Genomic DNA, 25,269 nt, shown 5'->3' with positions numbered 1-25,269 from the left:
TTTTTTTGCGGTACGTGGGCCTCTCACTGTTGTGGCCTCTCCCGTTGCGGAGCACAGGCTCCGGACGTGCAGGCTCAGCGGCCATGGCTCACGGGCCCAGCCACTCCGCGGCATGTGGGATCTTCCTGGACTGGGGCACAAACCCATGTCCCCTGCATCGGCAGGCGGACCCTCAACCACTGCGCCACCAGGGAAGCCCTCTCAGGAAATTTTTGATTAACGTGGAACATTATTGACAAGACCAGAAGTAATTTAAAGAACTATACCACTGAGTAATCTCAATGCCCCTTGTTATGCTAACTGGTTTTAGTATTATTTGTGTGCTAACTTATTTTTCAATTTATTTGGAGACTGTCTCTGATAATTGGTCTATTATCTCGCCAGTTTATAGGTTTTATCATGTACACTCTATTGTGGAGGAACTTGAGTATTTCTAGTTGGTTGCTACAATTGCTTAGGCTTTTGTTTTGTTTTTAATTAATTTATTTTATTTTTGGCTGCACTGGGTCTTTGTTGCTGCACGTGGGCTTTTCTCTAGGTGAGGCGCGCGGGGGCTACTCTTCATTGCGGTGCGTGGGCCTCTCATTGCGGTGGCTTCTCTTATTGCGGAGCATGGGCTGTAGGTGCACGGGCTTCAGTAGTTGTGGTGCGCAGGCTCAGTAGTTGTGGCTCACAGACCCTAGAGCGCAGGCTCATTAGTTGTGGCTCACGGGCTTAGTTGCTCCACAGCATGTGGTATCTTCTGGGACCAGGGCTCGAACCCGTGTGCCCTGCATTAGCAGACGGATTCTTAACCACTGCGCTACCAGGGAAGCCCATACAATGCTTAGGTTTAAACCTTAGATCTATTGGCAGTTTCTTGACATTTTGATCTGGAGTAGAGCTTCCTTGAGAGAAAAATAACACTTTCCTTTTTAATGTGCTCTATTCTATATGCTCAGTAATATCCATGAACATTTCTGTTTATGTAAATTCGTAGTGTGGTTGAAAGTTAAGGGAGGGAAGAGTAGATAAGAAGCTATTTCTTCCGCTTATCTGCTGTTCCCAGGCTGAACACGTGCCAGGTTATTGTAGGGCATCTTAGCCTCAAGATTTCAACTGTGGGAAGCCTGGGTTTAGCTGGCAGCCAGCTAGTGGAACCCAACTTAATTTCCTCTGTTCTCCCATGGTCAAATAGGTGAAGATACACAGAGAAGCAGGATTACAACTAGAATCAGAGACTAGAAATACAAATTAAAATATGCCAGGCATCAGGAGGATTTTCTACCAGTAAAAGTAAAGACAGATCCCCAAGACAGAATAGCAGGGACAGGCAGGAAAAAGGTAATTTCCTACCCATCTCTACTGCATACCTACATTTAAGGAAGTAGGTGCTTTGCCAACGAGAGAATTGCCAACTATCTCCTGCGGTGTTGCAACTGCTATCTACAGCCTCCAGGGCTCTTTTTCTCCCTCCCATCTTTCTTATCATTACCTCTCTACTTCCCTTGGTGACCACAGTTCTGTAAAGGCGGGGGCAGAGGTGGACTGGTTATGGTGTATTTTCAGATGTGAAGTAGGAAGAGGCAGGGAGAGGAAAACCCATGGGGTGGTATGCATTTTTTTTAGGCCCTATACACAAATAAACTCACAAATAAAGCTTTTTATTTTGAAATTTTCAAATATTTACAAAGAGAAGAACAATTTGATGAATGCCCTTGCACCAGTCACCAGCTTAAACAACTCTTGGTTAAGCCCTACTTTGGACTAGGGAAGAACTATATTCTATTTCAAAGTAACCAGGATTAAATTATCAGTCATGTGCATCACATAACAAGGTAACAGGATCAGGAGAGCCTTCATTAGCTAATCAGAACCATAGTAAGGGAGGGGATCCTTAACCGAGAATCCATGAATTGACTTCAAGGCATGACGGACTGAATTGGTAATTAAAATTCCATGTTTTGGAGAGAGAGTATATAATTTTAATGGGATTCTCAAAGAGATCCTTAATCTCCAAAACATACGATAGTCATAGTAATGATGTGACTGCCTAACACTGGAAATACGGCTAAGGGTTGTGTGAATCAATCTTTTCTCCAACTTAAGAACTAAGAGTTAAAAGTCAAATAATGCCCCAATGGACAGTAAAGGGGAGAGACAAACTAGAGTTTGTCTAACTTTTTCTTAGCAAACACCAAACCTAGATCGTTTTCTCAACTTTCAAATAATTGACACCATTTTTTAAAAAGGCATCACGGGCTTCTTAAGAAATTCTGCAAAATAAAAGAAGGAAATTTTCTATTTAAGACACAGAGGGAAATCATACTTGGAAAAAATTGACAAAGGAAACAAGAAAATATTAGATGGGAGTTGCTTTCTTCTCAGAATTATCTAATGAATCTGAAATAGTATGTAAAAGATAACAGATTGACATAAAAGGGAACCAGCTGAGATATTAGTGAAGATTATAGTAATAATAGCTAAATGTTTATTGAGTACGAGATACTGTATTAAAACCCTTCATGAATTAGCTAATTAAATAATTAAATGATTATTCCCAAGAAAATTGAAGTAAATAGGTTAAATTACTTCCCCTGAGATTATACAACTAGTCAGAGTTAGGTTTCACATTTGAATCCAGATAGACTGACTGCAGGGCCCTGGAACTAGAGGAAATAAACATGATTGCAAAGGATCTTGAATCATTTTGTACTTTTCTGCATGTTAAGTTTTCCTCATGACTACTCAAAACTCATAAATTATGATAGTGAAATTCAATGTACTATTAAAATCCACAATGAAGGAGTCAGAAGATGGTGAATGGTGAAAATCAAGTAAGTGATGTGGAAGAGAACCTGGAGAAGGTCTTCCAAAATACAGCAATGGAAAAGGGTCAAAAATGAAAATGATAGGTACAGAGGATAAAGACTCAGTATGTAGATAAGTAGTATTCCTGAATAAAGGAGCATATAGATAGAAGAGAAGCAATAATCAAAGGTAAAATGGAAGACTGTTATCTTCCTTGAGCTCAACAAGGACCAAAGTTTACAGTTTAAAGGATTTCACTGATATAGGGAAAGTACTCAATGTATCACTGCAGATTTTGAGGAAGATTAAAAGATGTACTGTAAACATGCAGGCAAGGGGTGAAAAGGGTACTGCTACAAAAAGCAATCTGTTCACTATTAAATAGCGGAAGACAATGGAAGAATATTTATAGTGTTATTATGAAAAAGAAAATGTCTACAGTGTGATTAGACAAGGACAGAAAATACAGGAGATAATATTAAAAATCATCAAGAATAACAGTGACATAATGTAAGACCACCTAATTGGTAATCAGAATAAAAGTGAATACATTAATATATAAGTTTAAAGAACAGAGACTCAGATTGGGTCAAAAAACAATATCTAAGACTTATACTACCTGATTTTGAGGCTTACTATAAAGCTAAAGTGATCAAGACAGTATAGTATTAGGGAAAGAGTAGAAACATACATCAATGGAGCAGAATAGAGAGCCCAGAAACAGACCTATTTATATATACAAATACAGTCAACTGATCTTTGACAAAGGAGGAAAGGCAGTTCAGTGGAGAAAGGAGAATCTTGTCAACAAATGAGGCTGGAATAATTGAAGTCCATGTGCAAAAAAAACTAGATGCAGACCTCACACCTGTCACAAAAATTAACTCAAAATGGATCATAGTCCTAAACGTAAACATAAAAAGATAAAACTTCTAGGGACTTCCCTGGTGGCGCAGTGCTTAAGGATCTGCCTGCCAAAGCAGGGGACATGGGTTCGGGCCCTGGTCTGGGAAGATCCCACATGCCGTGGAGCAACTAAGCCCATGAGCCACAACTACTGAGCCAACGTGCCACAGTTACTGAAGCCCACACGCCTAGAGCCCGTGCTTCACAACAAGAGAAGCCACCGCAATGAGAAGCCCATGCACTGCAACAAAGAGTAGCCTCTGCTTGCTGCAACTAGAGAAAGCCCGCGCGCAGCGCCGAAGACTGAACACAGCCAAATTTAAATAAATAAATAATTTTTAATTAAAAAAAAAGATAAACCTAGTAGAAGAAAAATAGAAGAAAATCTAGGTGACCTTGGGTGTGGCAGTGATTTTTTAGATACAACAGCAAAACATATCTTAAAAAGGACTTAGTGAAATTAGCCAATTGCAAAGTTCGGGAATAGTGCACAAAAGGCTGCCCTTAACTTCTGACACCAGTTGTGAATTCACGGTTCTCCAAAGTCACCTTTTAGGTTTGCTAATACTCCGGAAGGACTCACAGAATTCACTGAAAGCTGTTATACTCACGGTTATGATTTAGTACAGCTGAAGGATACAGATTAAAATCAATCAAGTAAAAAGGCACATAGAGGGGCTTCCCTGGTGGCGCAGTGGTTGAGAGTCCGCCTGCCGATGCAGAGGACACGGGTTCGTGCCCCGGTCCGGGAAGATCCCACATGCCGTGGAGCGGCTTGGCCCGTGAGCCATGGCTGCTGAGCCTGCGCGTCCGGAGCCTGTGCTCCGCAACAGGAGAGGCCACAACAGTGAGAGGCCTGTGTACCGCAAAAAAAAAAAAAAAAAAAAGACACGTAGAGCAGAGTCCAGAAAGTTCCATATGTGGAGTTTCCAAGTTGTCCTCCCCATGGAGTCATGGACAACATTACTTTCCTGGTATTATGTTTGACAGCTCATGTGGAGTATTGCCAACCAGAGAAGCTCACAGGAGCTTTATTGGGATTTGATCATGTAAACCTGACCAGCTACTCATGTGGCAGATTTAAGTCACCATTTCCTCAGGAGGTCAAGCTGATACCACATGGCCCAAATGCCCCCAACCTAAATCTCATTGTTGATGTTACTCAAAGCCTCCACCCTAAATTATATTGTGACTATGTGGCTGGCCCAATGCCTCCAGTTAAGCAAAGACACTTTTATCAGACGAGACCTTCCAAGGGAGCAACTAGGCCCGTGAGCCACAACTACTGAGCCTGCGCGTCTGGAGCCTGTGCTCCGCAACAAGAGAGGCCGCGATAGTGAGAGGCCCACGCACTGTGATGAAGAGTGGCCCCCGCTTGCCACAACTAGAGAAGGCCCTCGCACAGAAAGGAAGACCCAACACAGTAAAAATAAATAAATAAATAAATAAACTCCAAGGGTTTAGAGATTACCCCCCAGGAGCTAAGGGCAAAAGGCAGACCTGTCTTTGGGTAAGATTAAATTCTTTACTACCTAGACTTGTATCCAAAATATAAAAAGAACTTAACAACAAGAAAACAAACCACCCAATTAAAAAGTGAGCAAAAGATCCAAACAGACACATCACCAAAGAATGTGTACAGACAGCATATAAGCATATAAAAACACACTCAATATCTTTTATAATTAAAGGATTGCAAATTAAAACAATAGTGAAACAGTGCTACATACCTTTTAGAATGAGCAAAATCCAAAAAGCTGACGATACCAAATTGTTGACAAGGATGCAGAGCAACAGGGACTCTCATTCATGGTTAGTGGGAATGCAAAATGGTGCAGGCACTTTGGAAGACAGTTTGGTAGTTCCTTACAAAGCTAAACACTCTTCTAGAAGTTGTTCTTCCGGATCCCATTATCCTTTATATGTCTACTTATGTGCTTAATCTCCTATTTATAACTAATTTCTCATCTCTGCCACCCCACTAAATGGACACCTTCCTCACGTTACTTCAGCTCTATCACTGGGTACCTGACAAAGAATACCCCTTCTCCTCAAGCATTCATGGAACATTTATAGAAGGTAACCATGCTAAAAAACAGGAAAATCTCAATATAGTCTATAAAGCAGAAATTTGATAGACCATTGTATCTGGCGACAGTGCAATAAAATTTGGAATTAATGAAAGAAGTCCACTTGTCATTTCTTTTCCTAAATAGCTACTAAATCAAGGCAGAAACCTCAACTGCAATGACTATTAAAAATAACAAATTGTAATTTTATATAAATACACACATATACATATATTTATAGGATACAGCCAAAGTTGTATATGTGCATTTTTTTTAATTAAAAAAAATTTATTCACTTATTTATTTATTTTTGGCTGCGCTGGGTTTTCGTTGCTGCGCGTGGGCTTTCTAGTTGCGGTGAGCGGGGGCTACTCTTCGTTGCAGTGCGCGGGCTTCTCATTGTCATGGCTTCTCTTGTTGCGGAGCATGGGTTCTAGGGCGCACAGACTTCAGTAGTTGTGGTGCTAGGGCTCAGTAGTTGTGGCTGGCGGGTTCTAGAGTGCAGGCTCAGTAGTTGTGGCGCACAGGCTTAGTTGCTCCACACAGCATGTGGGACCAGGGCTCAAACCCATGTCTCCTGCATTGGCAGGCAGATTCTTAACCACTGCGCCACCAGGGAAGCCCTGCATTTATTATTTTTCAATGAAAGAAAAAATGTATTCACCTCCCAAATTTAGCCAAAGGTTAGCAACAGGAGGCATGTAATAAAAATAAAAACAAAATTGAGCAAAATCAGAAGATAGAAAAGTGTAGAATTGAAAGATCCAGGTAGATTGGCCATAATAAACTCTAGGAAGTCACTTAGCAAAATATTGGAATATTAGGAACATTAGAGAAATATTAGAAATATTAGAGGATTTTTAAAATTAACAGTATCATATAATAATTATGTTGAAGAATTTGAAAATACTGATAAAAAATTATTTGAAGGAAAATATCAATTACCAGATTGATATTTTTTTAAGTAGAAAACTTGAAAATTCTAATTATGTTGGTAGAAATAGCAAATGTTGTCCAAAGAATTTACTTTAAAGAAGACTCTATTCCTGACAGTTCTATGGGCAAGCTTTTCCCTGTTTCTAAGAACAGATAATCCAGCCAATAAAACATGCAAAGTATAAAACCAAAGACTTCCAGTACATGGAACAAAACTGATTTAATTCATAAATAAAACTTAACAGTACAGAAGGTTATAAACCAATTGCACAACTATAGTAGCAAAAAACCTAAGTATTAGCAAATAAAATTAACATTATATTAAGAGAACTATATGCCATGAACCAGAATTTGCTTCAAGAAACTAAGGATGGTTGGTTTAATATTAAGAAATTACCATTAATATATTTACATAGGTAGATTAAAGAGGAACCATATTTTTGTCTGAAATACTTTTCAGGCTACATTTTAAAAGATTTGGTCACTTTTTAAAAAAATATCCTTATGAACTAGGGGTTAAAGGTATTTTAAAATATATTTTTTAAATGTCTATCATTAAGTTATTAGTCAATACTATATTTAATACATTTCCATTAGAAACATACTATATTTAATACATTTCCATTAGAAACAGACATTCTCATTTAAGATAGGAACAAGATAAGGAGATTCACTGGTACCACTATTACTTATTTGGTTTCCTGTTGTTTTGTTTTTTGAAGTCAGATTTATTGAGGTATGACCTATGTGCAGTAAAGTTTACTATTTTTTGGTGTTTTTTGTATATTGTATATTTGGGGCCTGCTACCTTGCTATAAACTCATTAGTTTATTAAAATTTATTACTTTTGATAGCTTTTTTGTAGATTCTTTTGCATTATTTATGTCTACCAGCATTCTTTGGAAAGATACCACTTGTTTGTAATGTATTATCCTTTTTTATCTATTGCTGGATTAAGTTTGCTAACATTTTGTTAAGGATTTTTTTTTGGTACTTTTTTTCAACTTTTTGGCCGTGCCACATGGCATGTGGGATCTTAGTTCCTTGACCAGGGATCGAACCCGTGCCCCCTGCAGTGGAAGTGCAGAGTCTTAACCACTGGACTGCCAGGGAAGTTCTGTTAAGGATTTTTTATGGTGGTAAAATATACATAACATAAAATTTACTGTTTTAACCAATTTCAAGGTATACTTTGGTGGCTTTAAGTACAGTCATAGTGTTGTGCAGCCATCACCACCGTCATCTCTAGAACTTTTTCATCATCTCAAAATAAAACTCTACACATTAAATAATAATTCCCTATTCCCCTTCCTCTAGCCACTGGTAACCATTGTTCTAATTTCTGTCTCTGAATTTGATGATTCTTGGTACCTTATATAAGTGGAAACATACATTATTTGTCCTTTTGTATCTGGCTTATTGCACTTAGCATATTGTTTTCAACGTTCATCAATGTTGTAGCATGTCTCAGAATTTCATTCCTTTCTAAGACTTGTTAAGGTTCATGAAGGATATTGGCTTGGAATTTTCTTATTATTTCTTTGTTTAGTTTTGGTATCAGCCTTGTGTTGGCCTTATTAAATGATGTGGGAAGTGTTTTCTACTGTTCTGTTTTCTGGAAGAGTTTGTATGTAGCCATGTAGGCCTGAAGTTTTCTTTGCGAAGAGGTTTTAAACTGGAAATTCAATTTCTATAATAGGTATAGGGCTATTCAGGTTGTTTTTCCTTGAGGGACCTCTGGTAGTTTGTATCTGTCAATGGATTTGAAAATGTGTTGTTCAGTTTCTAAATGTTTGGAGATTTTTTTCCAGAGACCTTTTCTGTTACTGATTTCTAGTTCAATTCTGTTGCTATCAGAGAACATCCTTTGGAGATTATTTGAATTGTTTTGCAGTTTTGAAGTTTGCTTCACAATCTCTCCCATGGTCTAGCTTAGTAAATGTTGCAAATGCACTGAAAAGAATGTGGATTTTGCTGATGCTGAGTGGAGTGTTCTATAAATATCAGTGATGTCAAGTTGATTGCTAGTGTTGATCAGACTTTCTGTATCCTTTCTATCTGTCTGCTTATTCTGTTAATTACTAAGAGAGAAATGTTGGTCTCCAATCATGATGTTGATTTTTCTATTCTGTGAGTTCTGTCAGTTTTTCCTGCATATATTTTGAAACTCTGGTTTTGGGCACATGCACATTTAGGATTGTTATGTGTTATTTTGTTCATTTGTTTATGCTGTTTTCTTTTATCATTATGTAATACCTGTCTTTATCCCTGGTAACATTCTTTGTTCTGGGAATCTCTGAATTTACTTAGGGTCTCTAGATAATTTATATTTAATATAATAATTGGTATGATTGAATTTAAATCTGCCATATTGTTAGTTTTTTTCTCTATATCCCATCTGTTTCCTGTTCTGTTTCTTTCTTTTTCTTGATCTATTTTGGATAAATTGAATTTTTTTTTGTGATTCCATTTAATTTACATTCTGTTTTTGCTTATTTGTTATACCTGTTTTTAAGTTTTTGTTTTATTCTGTTTTGTTATAATCATTTATTTGTTTTATTTTTTAGATTCCACATATAAGTGCATACAGTATTTGTCTTTGTCTGATTTATTTCACTGAGCATAATACCCTCTAGGTCCATCCATGTTGTTGCAAATAGCAAAATGTTATTGTTTTTTTATGGCTGAGTAGTATTTTCTATGTGTGTGTGTGTGTGTGTGTGTGTGTGTTACATCTTCTTTATCCATTCATCTGTTGATGGATACTTAGATTGCTTCCATTATCTTGGCTATTGTAAATAATGCTACTGTGAACATTGGGGTGCATGTATTTTTTCAAATTGTGGTCTTCATTTTCTTTGGATATATACCCAGGAGTGGAATTGCTGGATCAAATGGTAGTTCTATTTTTAGTGTTTTGAGGAAACTTCATACTATTTTCTGTTGTGGCTGTATCAATTTACATTCCCACCAACAGTGCATGAGGGTTCCCTTTTCTCCACATACTCATCAGTATTTCTTATTTGTGGTCTTTTTGACAATAGCCATTCTGACAGGTGTGAGGTGATACCTCATTGTGATTTAGATTGCATTTCTCTGATGATTAGCATTGTTGAGCATCTTTTCATGTGCCTGTTGGCCATCTGTATGTCTTTGGGAGAATATCTATTCAGGTCTTCTGCCCATTTTTTGATTGGGTTTTTTGCTTTTTTGATATTGAGTTGTATGACCTGCTTATATATTTTAGATATTAACCCCTATTGGTTGTATCATTTGCAAATATTTTTTTCCATTCAGTAGATTGTCTTTTTGTTTTGTTGATGGTTTCCTTCGCTGTGCAAAAGCTTTTAAATTTAATTAGGTCCCATTTGTTTATTTTTACTTTGTTTCATTTGCTTAGGAGACAGATCCAAAAAATATTACTACAATTTATGACAGAGAGTATTCTGCCTATGTTTTCTCCTAGGAGTTTCATGGTTTCAGGTCTTATATTTGTATACAGTGTAAGAAAATGTTCTAATTTAATTCTTTTACATGTAGCTATCCAGTTTACCCAGCACCACTTACTGAAGAGATTGTCTTTTTTTCCCCATTGTACATTCTTGCCTCCTTTGTTATAGATTAATTGACCATAAGTATGTGAGTTTATTGCTGGGCTCTCTATTCTGGTCCATTGATCTATGAGTCTGTTTTTGTGTCAGTACCATACTGTTTTGTTTACTGTAGCTTTGTAGTATAGTCTGAAGTCAAGGAGTATGATAACCTCAGCTCTGTTCTTTTTCAAATTGCTTTGGTTATTTGGGGTCTTTTAGGAATATTCTAGTTTGTGTAAAATGCCACGGGTATTTTAATAGGGATTGCATTGAATCTGTAGATTGCCTTGGGTAATATGTTAATTTTGACAATATTAATTCTTCCAATCAGTGAACAAAGTGATCTCTCCATCTGTTTGTGTTGTCTTCAGTTTCTTTCATCAGTGTCTTGTAGTTTTCCGAGTACAGTTCTTTTACCTTCTTAGTTAAATTTATTCCTAGGTATTTTATTCTCTTTGATGCAATGGTAAATGGGATTTTTTTTGCTTAATTTCTCCTCTTCTGATGGTTCCTTGTTAGTGTATATAAATGCAGCAGATTTCTGTATATTAATTTTGTATCCTGCCACTTTACCAAATTCATTGATGAGTTCAAAGTTGTTTAGTGGCAACTTTAGAGTTTTCTATGTATGGTGTCATGACATCTGCAAACTGACAGTTTTACCTCTTCCTTTCTAATTTAGCTTCCTTTTATTTATTTTATTTTTTCTTGTCTGATTGCTCTGACTAGGACTTCCAATACTATGTTAAATAAAAGTGGTGAGAGTGGGCATCCTTGTCTTGTTCTTGATCTCAGAGGAAAGGCTTTCAGCTTTTCACCTTTGGGTATGATTTTAGCTGTGGGTTTGTCAGAAATGGCCTTTATTATGTTGAGATATGTTCCCTCCCACTTTGATGAGAGTTTTTATCATGAATGGATGTTGAGTTTTGTCAGAAGCTTTTTCTGCATCTATTGAGATGATCATATGATTTTTGTTCTTCAGTTTGTTAATGTGGTTTGCCCTAGAGTGTACATCTTTTAAGTTATTACAGTCTGCTTTCAAAGAATTTATACCATACCTTGTATACTTCCATTTCCTCTCTCCTCTTTTGTGCTATTGTTAGCATACGTTTTATTTTTACATAGTTATAAGCCCTGTAATACGTTATTAGTGTTCTGGTTTAGACTCTGAATTATCTTTTCAAGTGATTAAAGACGAAAGATAGGAAAAAATTTTTCTTCCAGTCTAATAATGAGAAAGTTTAAATAGTTATTTTAAAGCCCCTGTCTGATATTTTCAACATCCAGGTCACATATGAGTCTGTTTCTATTGGCTGCTATATTTCTTGGCAGTGGGTTTTTTTTCCCTTTTGTGTGTGTTTTACAATTTTAATTTAATGCCAGACGCCTTGTACAGAAGCATAGTAGAGCCTGAAATAAGTAGTATTTATACATGGAAATGGGCACACTTCTACTTCTCATAGGGCAATTGTCTGTGGGATTGAGTCAGTCAGTCAGGAGTTGAGCTGGGTGTGGGTTTTGATGTTGCCATGATTATGTTCATCGTATCTCAGAGGGAAAAAGAGGTTGAACCTTTAAGAAAAATCTTGGTCTTTGGAAAGGGGAAATGATTCTGAATAGTGCATGGTGGTAATTACTAAGTTTTGTCTTATGGCCAGACCTATTCAACTCATGTGTGAATCCTATGAGAATAGGGTGGGTATGGCTTTTATGAAGACAACAAAACAGTTATCTTTTAAAACATAATTGAACAAGAATCATCTTGTTAAGACACAGGCAGTGCTGCTTATGTGTCTCTCTTATACGGCAGTCTAGTAAGGGAGCAAAATATTCTTCGTTATTTCAAAAAAGGCAAAACTTGAAGCTTGGCATTTTATGGATGCCCAGTGTTTCTGCAGAGGAAGGGGGAGGTGATCTGTGCCTACTGCATTGCTCAGCAGTACTTACTGGAAATGAGCTTTCATTGAGGCCATGAAACAGACTGAGGTGGTGTTTCTCTCGCTAAGATACACATTGTAATCACCAGAGACCTTTAGAACAGTACTTCCCACCCTCAGAGGTTCCAATGGAATTGGTTTGAGATGTGACTAGACATGAGATGTTTAAGTTTCCCAGGTGATTCTAATGTGCCGCCAAGGCTGAGGCTCATTCCTCTAAAGGCTCGCAGAAATCCTGTGGGCTGTTGGAGACTTTGTAGGATCTGGAAGATTTGCATTAGCAGATGGAGGAAATACTAGTGATATATAAATTACTATCATTGCTGTGATATACAGAAAAGCGATTGTTTTATTATGCTGAGAAACAACTTAGCACAAGGCAAGTCTTGTCTTTTAACAACTCAATAAATGAAAGTTATTCCTAGCAGAGAAAAATAAGTATTTTAAAGTTGACAATTCCTTCCAAAGCAAATAACAGTTATGTAATGCCATTTCAATCAAATATTTTTAGAGTTTTTAAAAGCCAGTAATGTCAGTCACTGCCCAGATCTTGGTGTCTAATACCGTTCTCCAATAAAAGCATCCAGGACTCCTTGGAAAAATAGCTACTCTATGTTTGCACAGGAAATATACAAAATGAACATGGTATCAGAAAGTAAGTAAATATTAAAAAAAAAAAAAAGTGGAACATGCCAAAGCAACACAGGAGCCAACCTGAAAAAGATCCCAGGGGCCAAAACTGGAGCAGTTTGAGCAACAAAATAAACAACATAATGTTGGATTTTAACCTAAAGTATAAAATAAAAATAAACAAGTACATAGTCTTATGAATAAGTGACTGAATAATTAAGTGGGAGAGAAGAGACAAGTCTCCCGTACAGAATTCCAAAAAATTTATGTAGGTACTCCCTACTCAAGGAGGTAGAGCTTTAACCCTCCAACCTCTCCTTGAGTGTGGGCTACATTTATTGCAATGCTTCCAAAGAGTGACTTGTGTCTATATGGGGAGGGGGGAGAAGTAACTTTACAGTGGGGAAGCCTAGAAACACCAGCTTGTCCAGGTGATCCTCAAAGTTAATGTTAATAGTCATAAGTCATTCTGATAGCATGTGTCCTCGATATGATGTGAAGGAATCTTCCTCCCAATAACCCATAACCCTAGCCTAACAATGAGGAAAAAAAAAAATCTGAAAAACCCAGATTGAGTGGCTTTCTACAAAATGCCTGATCAGTACTCCTCAAAACTGTCAAGATCTTCAAAAACAAGGCAGATCAGAGACCAAAGGAGGCTTAGTAAACACCATAACTAAATGTCATACAACTATATAAATTAAATATTGGCATTACAAGAAAAAACGGGGCAGCAGAGTGGGAAATTCACAGAAGAAATGCAAATGGATAATAAAAATATGAATATATATTCAATTAACCAGTAATCAAAATGCAGATTTAACTGACAAAGCCGATGTTTGCCAGTCATATTAGCAAAGTGAGTTTTTTGTTAATACTCACTTTGGGGAGGTAGAGGAAATTATGGGAACTCATAGAGTGATACAACCTCTTTGGAGGATAATTTGCTCAGTACCTATCAAAAATCTTAAAAATATGCAACCTCTGACTCAACATTTTTTCTTCTGTGGATTTATCCTAATTAAAGAAAGATCTGTGGGAAGATTTTAACAGAGAATGTTTACCATGGCATTGTTGATAAGAATGAAACATTGGAAGCAGTGTGATAAATGATTGTCACAGTATATTGTGACACTGTTGTATGGTGGTATTCTATAGATATTATAAACTAAGCAGTTTATTAAGTTCAAAAAGTTAAGCCAGCATATACAGTATGATTTCCCCCCTTCCTTTTTTAGAAAAAGAAAAATACGTAGCACAGAAAAGGAATTGATATATGTATATAAGACATTAATTATAATTATTTCTGGGTGTTTGAATTATAGATGATTTTAACTTTCTCCTATGTGCTTTCATATATTTTATAATTTTTCTGCATTGTACATGTGTAGTATTTTGGACATCATGTAAAAAGCTATTTAAAAACAAAATCTTATGCCTCTATCAAATTAACAGACTTTCTTAAGATTATGACCTGTGTTGGCAAAGGTAAGAAAAGTTGGTTATCTTCATTTCTTAGCCACTTCTTGTTATCCTGTTTATTCATTTCTTCTTATCTACTTCTATTAGGAGTGTGAATCAGTACAAGCACTCTGTGGGAAAATTGGTAATACCTATCAAACCCCTTAAAGTAATTTACAGTCTTTCACCCAGTGGAAACCGTTCCAGGATTTTGTCATTAGAAAAGAAAAAGATTTGAGTGTAGAAGTGCTTATTACATAATAGTTTATTAATGCAAAAATATGGAAACTGTGGAAATATCCATTTATAAGGAAATAAAATATGATACATCCACACAGTGGAATATTATGCAGTCATGATTGTGTTTTAGAGAATATTTATTGAGGTTTGAGAATCCTCTTCCTTTTTAGTCTTCTGGTCAGAATGGCATTCATGATCCAGATTTTTTTTTTTTTACATCTATATTAGAGTAAAAAACATTTATTGATAGTTGTAATGTATCATTTTATAGATGAGGAAATGGGGGCTTGAAAATGTTAAATGAGGTGCCCAAGTCATGTGGCTTGTAAGTGGCTGAAGTAAGATTTTTATTTATTTATTGGCTGCATTGGGTCTTCATTGCTGAGCCCGGGCTTTCTCTAGTTGCGGCGAGCGAGGTCTGCTCTTTGTTGTAGTGCGTGGACTTCTCATTGCAGTGGCTTCTCTTGTTGTGGAGCACGGGCTCTAGGTGCATGGGCTTCAGTAGTTTTGGCACATGGGCTCAGTAGTTGTGGCTCATGGGCTCTAGAGCGCAGGCTCAGTAGTTGTGGCGCACGGGCTTAGTTGCTCCGCGGCATGTGGGATCTTCCTGGACCAGGGCTCGAACCCATGTCCCCTTCATTGGCAGGTGGACTCTTAACCACTGCGCCACCAGGGAAGTCCTGTTGTATACTTTTTAAATACACAGTGTATATAGTTTTAGGTTCACAGCAAAATTGAGCAAAAGATACAGCTGTTTCCCATATACCCTCTGTCCCCACTCCTATGTGAGTTTTTTTTTTCTTTCAGTTCTTAAAATTGCTGTAAAATACACGTAACAAAATTCACAGCCTTAGTCATTTTTAAGTATGCAGTTCAGGGGCACTGAATATATTCATAATGTTGTGCAGCCATCTTTAAGACAGTCATTTTAAAGTCTTTGTCTGATATATCTGCCATCAGGACTTTTTCAGGGACAGTTTCTGATTTCTTTTTTCCCCTTGCGTTGGCCATAATTTCCTGTTGTGATTTTTCGTTGTTGAAAACTGGGTGTGTAGATCTAATAACGTAGTAACTCTGGAAATCAGAATTTCCCTCGTCCCCAAGGTTTGCTGTTGTTTGTTAACTGGCTTTGTTCATTTAAAAAAAAAATTGTTGTGGGCTGTCACTGTGCCAAGGATCAGCCTGAGGTGTAAACTTAAGGTCTGCTCAGGTCTTTTCTGAGCCTTTCCCTGGGCGTGTGTGGTCACTTTCTAATTTTTCCAGATATGCAATGTCCTAGTCTTTAATGTCTGGCTGTGGAAAGGGTAAAAAGAGAAAAATGAAGGAGGGAGGGAAGGCCAGGAGTCCTTTCAATCCCCTGGAAGTCACTTCAGCTGGAGGGGGGCTGGCGGGGGCTGGGTGGAACGATGTGAGGAGTTACAACAGCAGTGCTGCCCACTTCTTTGTCTGCACCTCTGTGAGCAGAAGCAGCAGTCCCCAACCAGGACACGGATGCCTGATATTTGGAGACCGGGCCCTTTTTGCCCACCCTGGCTCCCACATGCTGTGTGCAAACTGCTCCAGGAACAGTGTACAGCTGCCAGCCACATGGCTGGGGTTGGGGGAGGGGTAGCTACTACTGCACCATCAGCTATAAATTGACCAAAATTAGCTGAAATTTACCATCCAGGCCTTCCTCTGGAAGTTGCAAGACTTCCTTAGACTCCAGAGTTTCAGAAGAGTTGTATGAGACAGATTCTGCCAGTGCAATTGTTGCCCAGGTGAATAGATGGATTCCTGATGCTTCCTATTCTGGCATCTTCTCAGAATCCTCTTTCCAACATGAATTTTTAGGACAGAACTGCAGCAATATCTCTGGCATATTTGGAAAACTATTACAGAAAATTGTGGATTACTAACGGAGAGGACAGCTAGTTGATGGTAATTAGTAATGGAAAGTTATTAGTTATAAAAATTCATCTGGGTCTAATCATTAAGAGCCTGGAAATCGGGCAAAAGCAGATAAAATTTCTTCTGCTGTCAGTGGAGTTCTTTTAACAGATGGGAAGCAACTGAAGGTATTTGATTAGTAAAGGACACTTATTCATTCATTTATTTGTTTAATAGGTATTGTTTGAATATATACTGTGTACGAGATGGGTTTTTAGACAGGAAGGGTGGAGGGATGGAATGGGAGGGCTGGAGAGCCAAAAACCCGTTGTGGAGGAATTCACAGACATGTAACTTACAAAGGAGTATGATGTGGGAATAGGAATATGGGAACTTAAAATAAGACCAGGTCTCCTTTAGGGAATTGGGAATATCTTAATTGAGGAGATAACATTTTATGGTTTTGGAGGAATACTAGTTTACCAGGTGAAGAATATTGAGAGCTTAACAGTAAGGTCATGGGCTGCTCAGGGAATGGTAAATAATTCATGCCTCTGGAGTTGTGGGAAATAGACCTTGAAAAGCAATTTGGGATCTGATCATTAAGGGTGTAGTGTGATTTATTTGATGAGGAAAACATCAGAGATTTTTAGGCAGGGGAACTGAAATGATTTTCTTTATTTTTTTCTCATCTGGAATAGTTTAATTGGCATTAATGAACTAATATTTGACATAAAGAACAATACTAGATTTTAGTAAGACTTTTTTTTTTTTTTTTGGTGATACGCGGGCTTCTCACTGCTGTGGCCTCTCCCGTTGCGGAGCACAGGCCCCGGATGCGCAGGCTCAGCGGCCATGGCCCACGGGCCCAGCCGCTCCGCGGCATGTGGGATCTTCCCGGACCGGGGCACGAACCCGTGTCCCCTGCATCGGCAGGCAGACTCCCAACCCCTGCGCCACCAGGGAAGCCCTAGTAAGCCTTTTGATTACATCTACTCATTGAATTTATATCTCTAATTAATATCCATAGACTTTAAATGTGTGGGCTTTAAGAACTGGATTAGAATCATAGTTCTACCATTTTGTAGCATTTATACAAGTTATTTGATGTGGTAAACCTCCATTTTCTCATCTGAATTATTGGGCTTCTTAAGTTTCTGGGCACTATTGACAGGGGGGAAGTAATGAGATTTCTGTTGAATGGGGAAGAAATCAAGTGAGACTCTCCACTGGATGTAATGTAGTCTGAGTGTACTCTACGGACTGGGTGAAGGCCATAAAAAAGGTGTGCATTTAATCTATAAGAGACAATTAGTTCTAAATAGGTTTTTGTATGCTGTGCTTAAGGATTTGGAGAAGGGAACCACTGAAGGTTTTTAAGCAGGAATCCAGTTTTTCCAAACTGCTTCAGTTGTATCCCAGTATAATTATTAATAGTGTGCCCCCTTTAACTCTCAATGGTTAACCCAGTGTGGATAATAAATTTTGTGGCCGGTCACCTTCTAAAACAAAAATATAGTAAGAACAGAGAGCCGTGGTTGAGCCATTTAGAATACAAGTAATGAGAAAAAAATAAAAGGAACCCCCCTAGAAGGTTGGAGTGAAACAGAGAAGAGTCTTTACAAAAATCTTTACAAAAGCCAAGAGAGGATAATTTTAATGGTATTAAGAATGTGAGATTTGTGAGGTCAGCAAGGTCACATTCGCAAGGTTATGGAGCATAAGTGTACATTGATTTTCCAAGTAGAGCTCCTTGTCTACTCTAGACAGTACAGTTTCATTTGGGCACTTGGAGAGAAGCCAAATTGGGTCGTTTCTTTGAGGCTAAGGACTCTGCCCTTTATTTTTATATCCCTAGTGCCTAGCACAGTAGGTATCATGTAGGAGGTACTTGGTGCTTTTTTTAAGAATTGAAATATAATTAATTGTTTGTAAAAAGGTGAGAGAGCAGCTATGGATATCACACTTTAAAAAAATCCGTCAGACGGAAAGGAGGATGTTTTTAGTTGGACAGCAGTTAGAAAGGAAAGATCTCTGCATCTTAAACGTTAAGATGAACTCAGTGAAGAGGGAAAAATTAAAATTTCTGAAAAGGGAAGGAAGTTTGAAAGGTAAAGTTCTTGCCGCTTAGGGAAGAGTCTATTACAAAGTGAACAGTTGTGGCCTTAAAGAGATAAGTGGATAACATACCCTCACCTACCCTCCAACCCTGCCCTCCAACCCCGCCCCCAACCCTTTGATGATTTAGGAATATTCTAATGAAAAGAGTACAGACATCAGAGTCAGAAAACCTAGAGCTCAATCTTGACTTTACATTTTACTAGATTAGTGGCAAATCATTTACTCTCTTATATTTAAATGATTCGGCTAGAGATTTTAGTGGCATCTGTGAGATGCCTGGAAACCCCTCCACAGATCTCTTCCTCATCTACCTAGCTACTACATTTTCGTGATTATGTCCTTCTGGCCACAGTTGATTGTTCCCCAGCACATCATCGCTTTGACAGCATTTCACTGGCCAGGACGAGCGCCTGACCCAAATTCAGCCAATGAATGTCTTCCTGGTATGTTAAGGCACAGGCTGAGAGAGGGTTAGTGGAATCTGTAAGATATAAAACTAGTGACACGTCAATGACCATGTTTCCCACCAGCTGAAGAATACTGATCTGTAGTGAAAGAGAATGATGCTGGCATGAGAGAAAAATCAGAGGTAAAAGAAAGGAGTCAGACAGACCCAGTCCTGGCAGCCTGAGAGTTCCTGAGACCCTGCTGACCCCTGACCCTCCTAGTTTGTTTCTCTAACCTTTTCTTGCATTCGGTGAGCTAGCCAGTTGAGCCAACTAATTTCTTTTCAAGTCAGACTAGTATGAGTTGAGTTTCTTTACCTTATAACTCAACTAATACCTGAATTTGGGTGAAGTGTTGTGACTCCAATGCTCATGCTTTCTCCACTGTAACATATTCTTTCTCTAGGGCTGAAAATCTTTGGTCTAAAGTTCTGTCCCTTCCTAACTTGTGAGGGCTTTAGTGAACTATGTCTGTCCTCTCTAGCGCCTTTGGTCTCTTCCCTTTCCATAGATCCTTCTCTGAGGTACTGGCAAATGCCTCCCTCATCCTGGAAAGCCTTCGCCTTATTCATTCGGCTCCGCTAATTCAGCTGTGACTAAAGCACGCAAAGGGATTTTGGTAGAAGATAAGTTTAGAAAGGGGCCAGATTGAGGAAAATTTAGACAGCAGTTTTAGGTCATTTGCTGTTATTGTCTAGACCAAAGATGTTTAATAGAACTTTCTGTGATGATGGAAATGTTCTGTATCTGCAAGCTGTTAGCCACATGTTGAGGACTTAACATGTGTCTAGTGCAACTGGGAATTGAATTTTTAATTTTATTTAAATTTAATCAGTTTAAATTTAAATAGCCGTATATGGCTAAGGCTACCAATGTTGATAGTGCAGCTCTAGCCATCAGGAGGTCATCAAAAGTTGTATTTCTTATTTCTTTTGTTTTGTTTTTTAAATCAGGGAAATGATGTGTGTTTTAGAAAAAAAAAACAACTGGAAACAATGTGGTCATTTGGATGGTGAGGAGGAGGCAAGAATAGAAAATCACTTTCTTTTCAGGATGATGATGCCTGTAACAAGGATGGGGAATGTAGGAGGGTGAGCTGCGTTGGGACAGTAGACGTGGAGCTCAATCCTGCAGAAGTTGTGTTGACGTCGTGGGACTTGTAGACAGAGATGTCCAATAGGCCATTGCAATGAGCGTTTAGAGCAGAGAAGCCCAAGACTAGAAGTATACATTTTTGTAGTCGTCTACATAGAGGTGACAAAGCCATAGAAATGGGTAATGTCCTCCAAAGAGGAAATATAAATCTTGGAGAAACGAGCATCAAGGGCAGAACCTTGAAAGATGTCTACATTTAAAAGGTAGAGGAAGAGGAGGTGCAAAGGTGAAGTTAACTATGGTCACTATGCTATACATTAGATTCCCAGAACTTATTCATCTTATAGCTGGAAGTTTAGATTTAGATTACTTCCATGTCTTAGCTATTGTGAATAATGCTGCAATAAACATGAGAGTGCATAGAAAAATACTATATGATATTTTTAAGAAACTGACACTTACCCATGCGAGTGGTAGCAGGAACTCTGCTTTAGGCATAGCCCTCATCAGGGAGATTAGACATTTTACTTGAAAATGTGAATAAGTATGTCCCTCATGATATGGATCTGGTAGATAGTTATATTTAGCAGGCATGGGGCAAGTAAAAACTATTATTGTGCTATCATAGTGTAATTTCTACCTATAGAATCACAAATGTATCTGTAAAATATGGTTAATCTCTGGTCAGATGGCCAATAGACATAGCAAACCTTAGTCCAAATAAGTTAGCTTATAAACTTGGGGAAGAGAATGCCTTGTCCCCTTTGGTGTTTGCTAGATAATCAGTAGTTGTAAATAATATAATGCTTAAGTAGATTTTCTTTCTTTCTTTTTTGGCAACTCTGGACGGCTTGCAAGATCTTAGTTCCCTGACTGGGGATCGAACCCAGGCCCCCTTCAGTGGAAGTGCAGGATCTTAACCACCAGACTGCCGGGGAATTCCCTTAAGTAGATTTTCTATCTAAGATTAAGGAGAAATTGTTTGGGAGAACCTACAAAAGATGCATTTTATTATGCCAGTGGGAAGACTCATGAACTTCCCCACAATGTGTCGTACACTCATGAAGGCGTACAGAAGGTAGTGATCAAGCTGCCTGCTGAGAAAAGCTTGGGAGTAGATTGAAGAGCAGTGTGAATGAAGAATTTGGGAGTTGAAAGGGGGCACTGGCAAGGAAGGGAAACAGAGACAAGTAAACATGGTAGAGAAGAGCTTAAGGTCAGATCTCTGGAGCAGATAATAAGGAGCAGGTCAGTTTGCTGCCTAGCTCAGTGCCTGATGCATAGTAGGTGCTTAATAAGTATTTGTTGAAGGAAAGATGAATGATGGTTAGGGAGAAAAAACATTGCTCCTGCAGGACCAATGGAATCCTCCTTTGGCCCAATGTTATTTTATTCATTACTTGACCTCAGTCATCACAATGTCTTCCTGACCTTGGGTTACTGTTAATTTATTGTTAGAATACATACTAACTATTCCAGGTAGAATATTGGAACATGTAAATCACTGTCCAGCCCTGGGGGCGGGGGAGGGGACGCTCTGCCTACTTCCTACTACTAGAAGTAGTAGGATCGCAGTGCCTGAGTATTAGAAAGTTTAATTTCCTTTTAAGACTGTAGCAGCGTAGGTATGACAATATCTAGACCCTGAATATCCTGGCCTTGGGTGACATGGGCGATCACTTCTGGCTAACCTCACAGGTTAGAGGTATGTGCATATTTACTCTGTGTGGTTTCTGGTAAGGTGATCAAGAATGGTGAGAAGCAGCATAGGGAGATTAAAATTATTTCCAAATGTGGGTATATAAACAGATGTAACCATGTTAGATTTTAATACACAAAACTGATTGGATGCTGGGTAATTTTCAAGTTTCTTCTTTTTTTATTCAAAACTCCTCTGAAAACTGATAGTCCACAAAACCTTAGTGTATAGAATTTTAACTGATTCCTTTACTCAAATATTATAGTGACCTCATTTGATATTGAAAACAGATTTTAGAATCTGAAAAGATACAGAGCCATAGAGGTTGTATTTTCAGCTTTAAGCTAATATGTACTTGCAGCTCAATTTAATTTATACCCTATGCTATATTATTTTTGACATATCTCTGTGTGTATATAAGTGTAATATGTGGTACATAGTCTGTTTACAAAGAAAAACTTGACTAAGAAAAAGCTCTGTTTGATCTGTTTCATTCAGTATATGTTTATTGGGGTGTCTAACAGGCTCTGTTTTAGCCACTGGGGATATAGCACTAAACCAAACGCAAGATCCTTGCCCTGCTGGAGCTGTTGTCAAGACATACTTTCAGAGGGGAATATTTCAGATTAGGTGGTACCTAATCAAAGAAGGAAAGGTACCTTATTCATCCAGGAGAGTTACACTTTCAGGGAACTGAGATATAAACCACTGAAGGCAGGGATTTTCATTTGGCTTTTGTTCACTGCTGTATCCACGGAGCCCAAAATAGTGCTTGGCTCATATGTCCGTTGACTGAAGCGTTTATTGTTTTGAATTTGTATAATCAGAGACATGTACTTTGATAAATGATCTTTACACCGAGCTGGTTGAAAATTTTATAGTCTCCTTTACCTTATTTTTATGTTTGTTACCTACTTTCTCTTCCTCTTGGGGCCCATTGTCAGGACGCAGGCACAGCTTATTAATATTAATAATTAGTCATATGGTAATCTGATATTGCAAAGGTTAGATTTGGAAAGGAATTTAATAGGTCATCTTTTGTTCAGCTTCCTGCCTAGGAAAAACCGAGTAAGATAATTAGGTATGTATTTTTAATTAATCATTTAAAAAACTAGGACAACATAATTGGGTTCTCTCGAGAAAATGGAGAAAGGTACTTAACCCTAGATACAAAGGTACTAACCTGAAAAAGTTAGAACTTCTAACTGTGTGGGAAAGTGAAAAAAATTCGAGCACCACTAAGCTGCTCTTTGTTGATATCAGAAATGGGCCTGTCATTCATTTTGGCATTGAAGCATAGCCTCCTATCTCAGGGGGCAGAACCAGGACTTTTTTTTTTTTTTCCTCCCAGAGGAGCTGGACAGTTATTACAGGTTGAAAAGCCTGACTAGTTTTTCAAGAGTTTCTCCTCCTTTTTTTTTTTTTTCCCCCTGAAACTCATGGTGCTTTTGCTCTGCTTTCAAGATGCACTGAGGCCTCCTGCTTTGTGACTTGCTTTGGAGCCCGCAAATACCCTGACATGTATAATTCGAAATATGCAGGTTTCATAAGTAAGTTCCATGTTGGTGTTTAGCCAGTTAAAATTCAAGTTATTTTTAGAAAAATGTTAGGGTGGAGTTAGGCAGCATATTGTTTCACCACTTTTATTTTAAGCCTATTTCTAAAACAGTAAGACCTGTACTTTGTTCGTTTTTAAGTGTCTTTGTTGCATTAGACAGTATTCATATGTCTTTTAAAAGCTAGTAATGAAACTATTTTCTTGAGCATCTTTTTAGTTTTACTGAGAAGTATTTTAAATTGAGTGTTTCTGAGCTCGATTGCTCATGTCTGACACAGTCTCAAGTTTCCACTGAATGGTAACAAAGACTGTAGAGTGTTGTTGGTACTGCAGTGAGAGGCATGCTTCATTAGACCAGGTAAGAGAGATCATTTTGTTTCTTACTGCTGGGTGCGTTTTTACAGGGTTTATTTTATATTCTTTCAACAGCAGCAGTGTTAAATTGATAAATAGCCAGGAGCACGCTGAATTCAAGACGTCCTTGCTTGTTGCAGACAGGAAAGCTACAGGGTATGGGGGTTGGGGTGGGGGGGAGGGGTAGAGTAAGCTTAGTTTATCACTGTTACTTATATAAATCAATTTAAATATAAAGATAATTCTGGAGCTCCATTTTCTCCGTGCAAGAACTAAAGAAGCAGTTAAAGAAATGAATAATATTAAAGGTACTTCGTGGTTCTTACTTGTGAGTGCAATTCAGATGTGAGTTTTTACTTTCATTTCTTTCCAGTAGTTAATAAAATAAGCTTTGCCTCTAACTCTACATTTTTTTTTTCCATTTACGAAAACTTTGAAATTGTCAACAGCAAAATATGCTTCCTCAGGATCTTTGAAATAAACCTGACACTTACAAAAACATTTCAGCTTTTATAGCTGTTTCATTCTCTCTTTTTCCTAGTACATTTTTCTTAAAAGTATTTGTGCTTTGAAAATGTCAGCTGTATTCTAATGAAGCTCAGGCATTGTTTGCTCATAAAGGGGCCGGTGCATTCCACTGCTTTATGGTTTATTATGAGGCACAGTGTGAGAGTTTGGGTGGCACCATTTGGTGTCTGCCTCTTGGGGTAGTGACTGCCATTATGTTCGCGTCGGATTGGCAGAGAAAATATAGAGTGCAAGATCCTATATGAATCTGGATCCTGTGAAGAAAATCTTTACCATAAACAATAGCTACGTGAGCCTGGAATGTGTGACAACTTGAGCTGATCACTTCAAGTATACTCTTGAAGCCTGTATTTTAGTTATAATTAATAGTCTCCCAGTAACATCTCTGGTTTTGTGATGTATGTAAATAACATTTACTCATTATTTGAACTGTAGTAAAGTGAATGTCTCTAGGTAAACTATGACATTTTAAATGGACACGGTACAATTTTCAATCATACATGTACTTTAAAAAAAAGTTTGAAGGAACTTAGTGTCGGGGGGAGGGGGAGTGGGAGAGGAGGTCAGGCAGAGAGGCTTTCTTTCAGTTGGGAAAGCCCTGATGAAGAGAAAAAGCAACAGATGTTTCTTCTGTTACAATTGAGGTTGTTTCATTCAAAATTCACAGTAGCTGGAAACGGGAGGGGTGGCCATAAATCTGACTTAATCAGTGAATAAAGAAAACATAGTCATTTCAAATTTATTCTTTTACATTCAGGATTTGAGAAACAGTATAGAGTAACATATTCTGAGTAACATACTTTTTGAAGAGGCTTTTCTTAATCTTAAAAATTTTATGTGTAATTAGTGGAAATGTGAGAAAGCTAATTTTAGTGCCTTTAAGTGATGGAGAAAATGATTATTAAGTCATAAAGAATATTAGGAAAAAAACGAAGCCACTATAAAATATATAAGGAATACTTAGGTGGCAAAAGTTTGTAATTACACAATAGGTATTAAGGCTCAAAATGAAATTGCAGTATGAAACATCATTTGCA

General features: G+C 37.9%; 1 protein-coding gene across 9 annotated transcripts in view; it reads left to right on the top strand.

Moving 5' to 3' along the window:
* TFDP2 (transcription factor Dp-2) overlaps positions 1-25,269 on the top strand; it is a 171,714-nt gene that overhangs the window by 73,545 nt on the left and 72,900 nt on the right. Inside the window, exon 1 of one of the 9 annotated variants that reach the window (XM_027091590.1) lies at positions 23,234-23,342. The exons of 5 other annotated variants lie outside the window; for them this stretch is intronic. In XM_027091590.1, the coding sequence (XP_026947391.1) occupies positions 23,312-23,342 (31 nt within the window). In that variant the 5' untranslated portion in view covers positions 23,234-23,311. Of the gene's footprint in view, positions 1-23,233; positions 23,343-23,565; positions 23,709-25,269 lie in introns of those variants that run through there. 3 more of the 9 variants (XM_027091593.1, XM_027091597.1, XM_027091596.1) reach the window with 3 other exon arrangements.

This window comes from Aethalodelphis obliquidens, unplaced genomic scaffold (assembly GCF_003676395.1).
Source record: "Aethalodelphis obliquidens isolate GAN/ISIS:26980383/991018 unplaced genomic scaffold, ASM367639v1 scaffold72, whole genome shotgun sequence".
In the NCBI taxonomy this organism is placed as follows: Eukaryota; Metazoa; Chordata; class Mammalia; order Artiodactyla; family Delphinidae; genus Aethalodelphis; species Aethalodelphis obliquidens.
The sequence above is the reverse complement of the archived record's forward strand: the minus strand, read 5'-3'. Positions and strand labels throughout refer to the sequence as shown.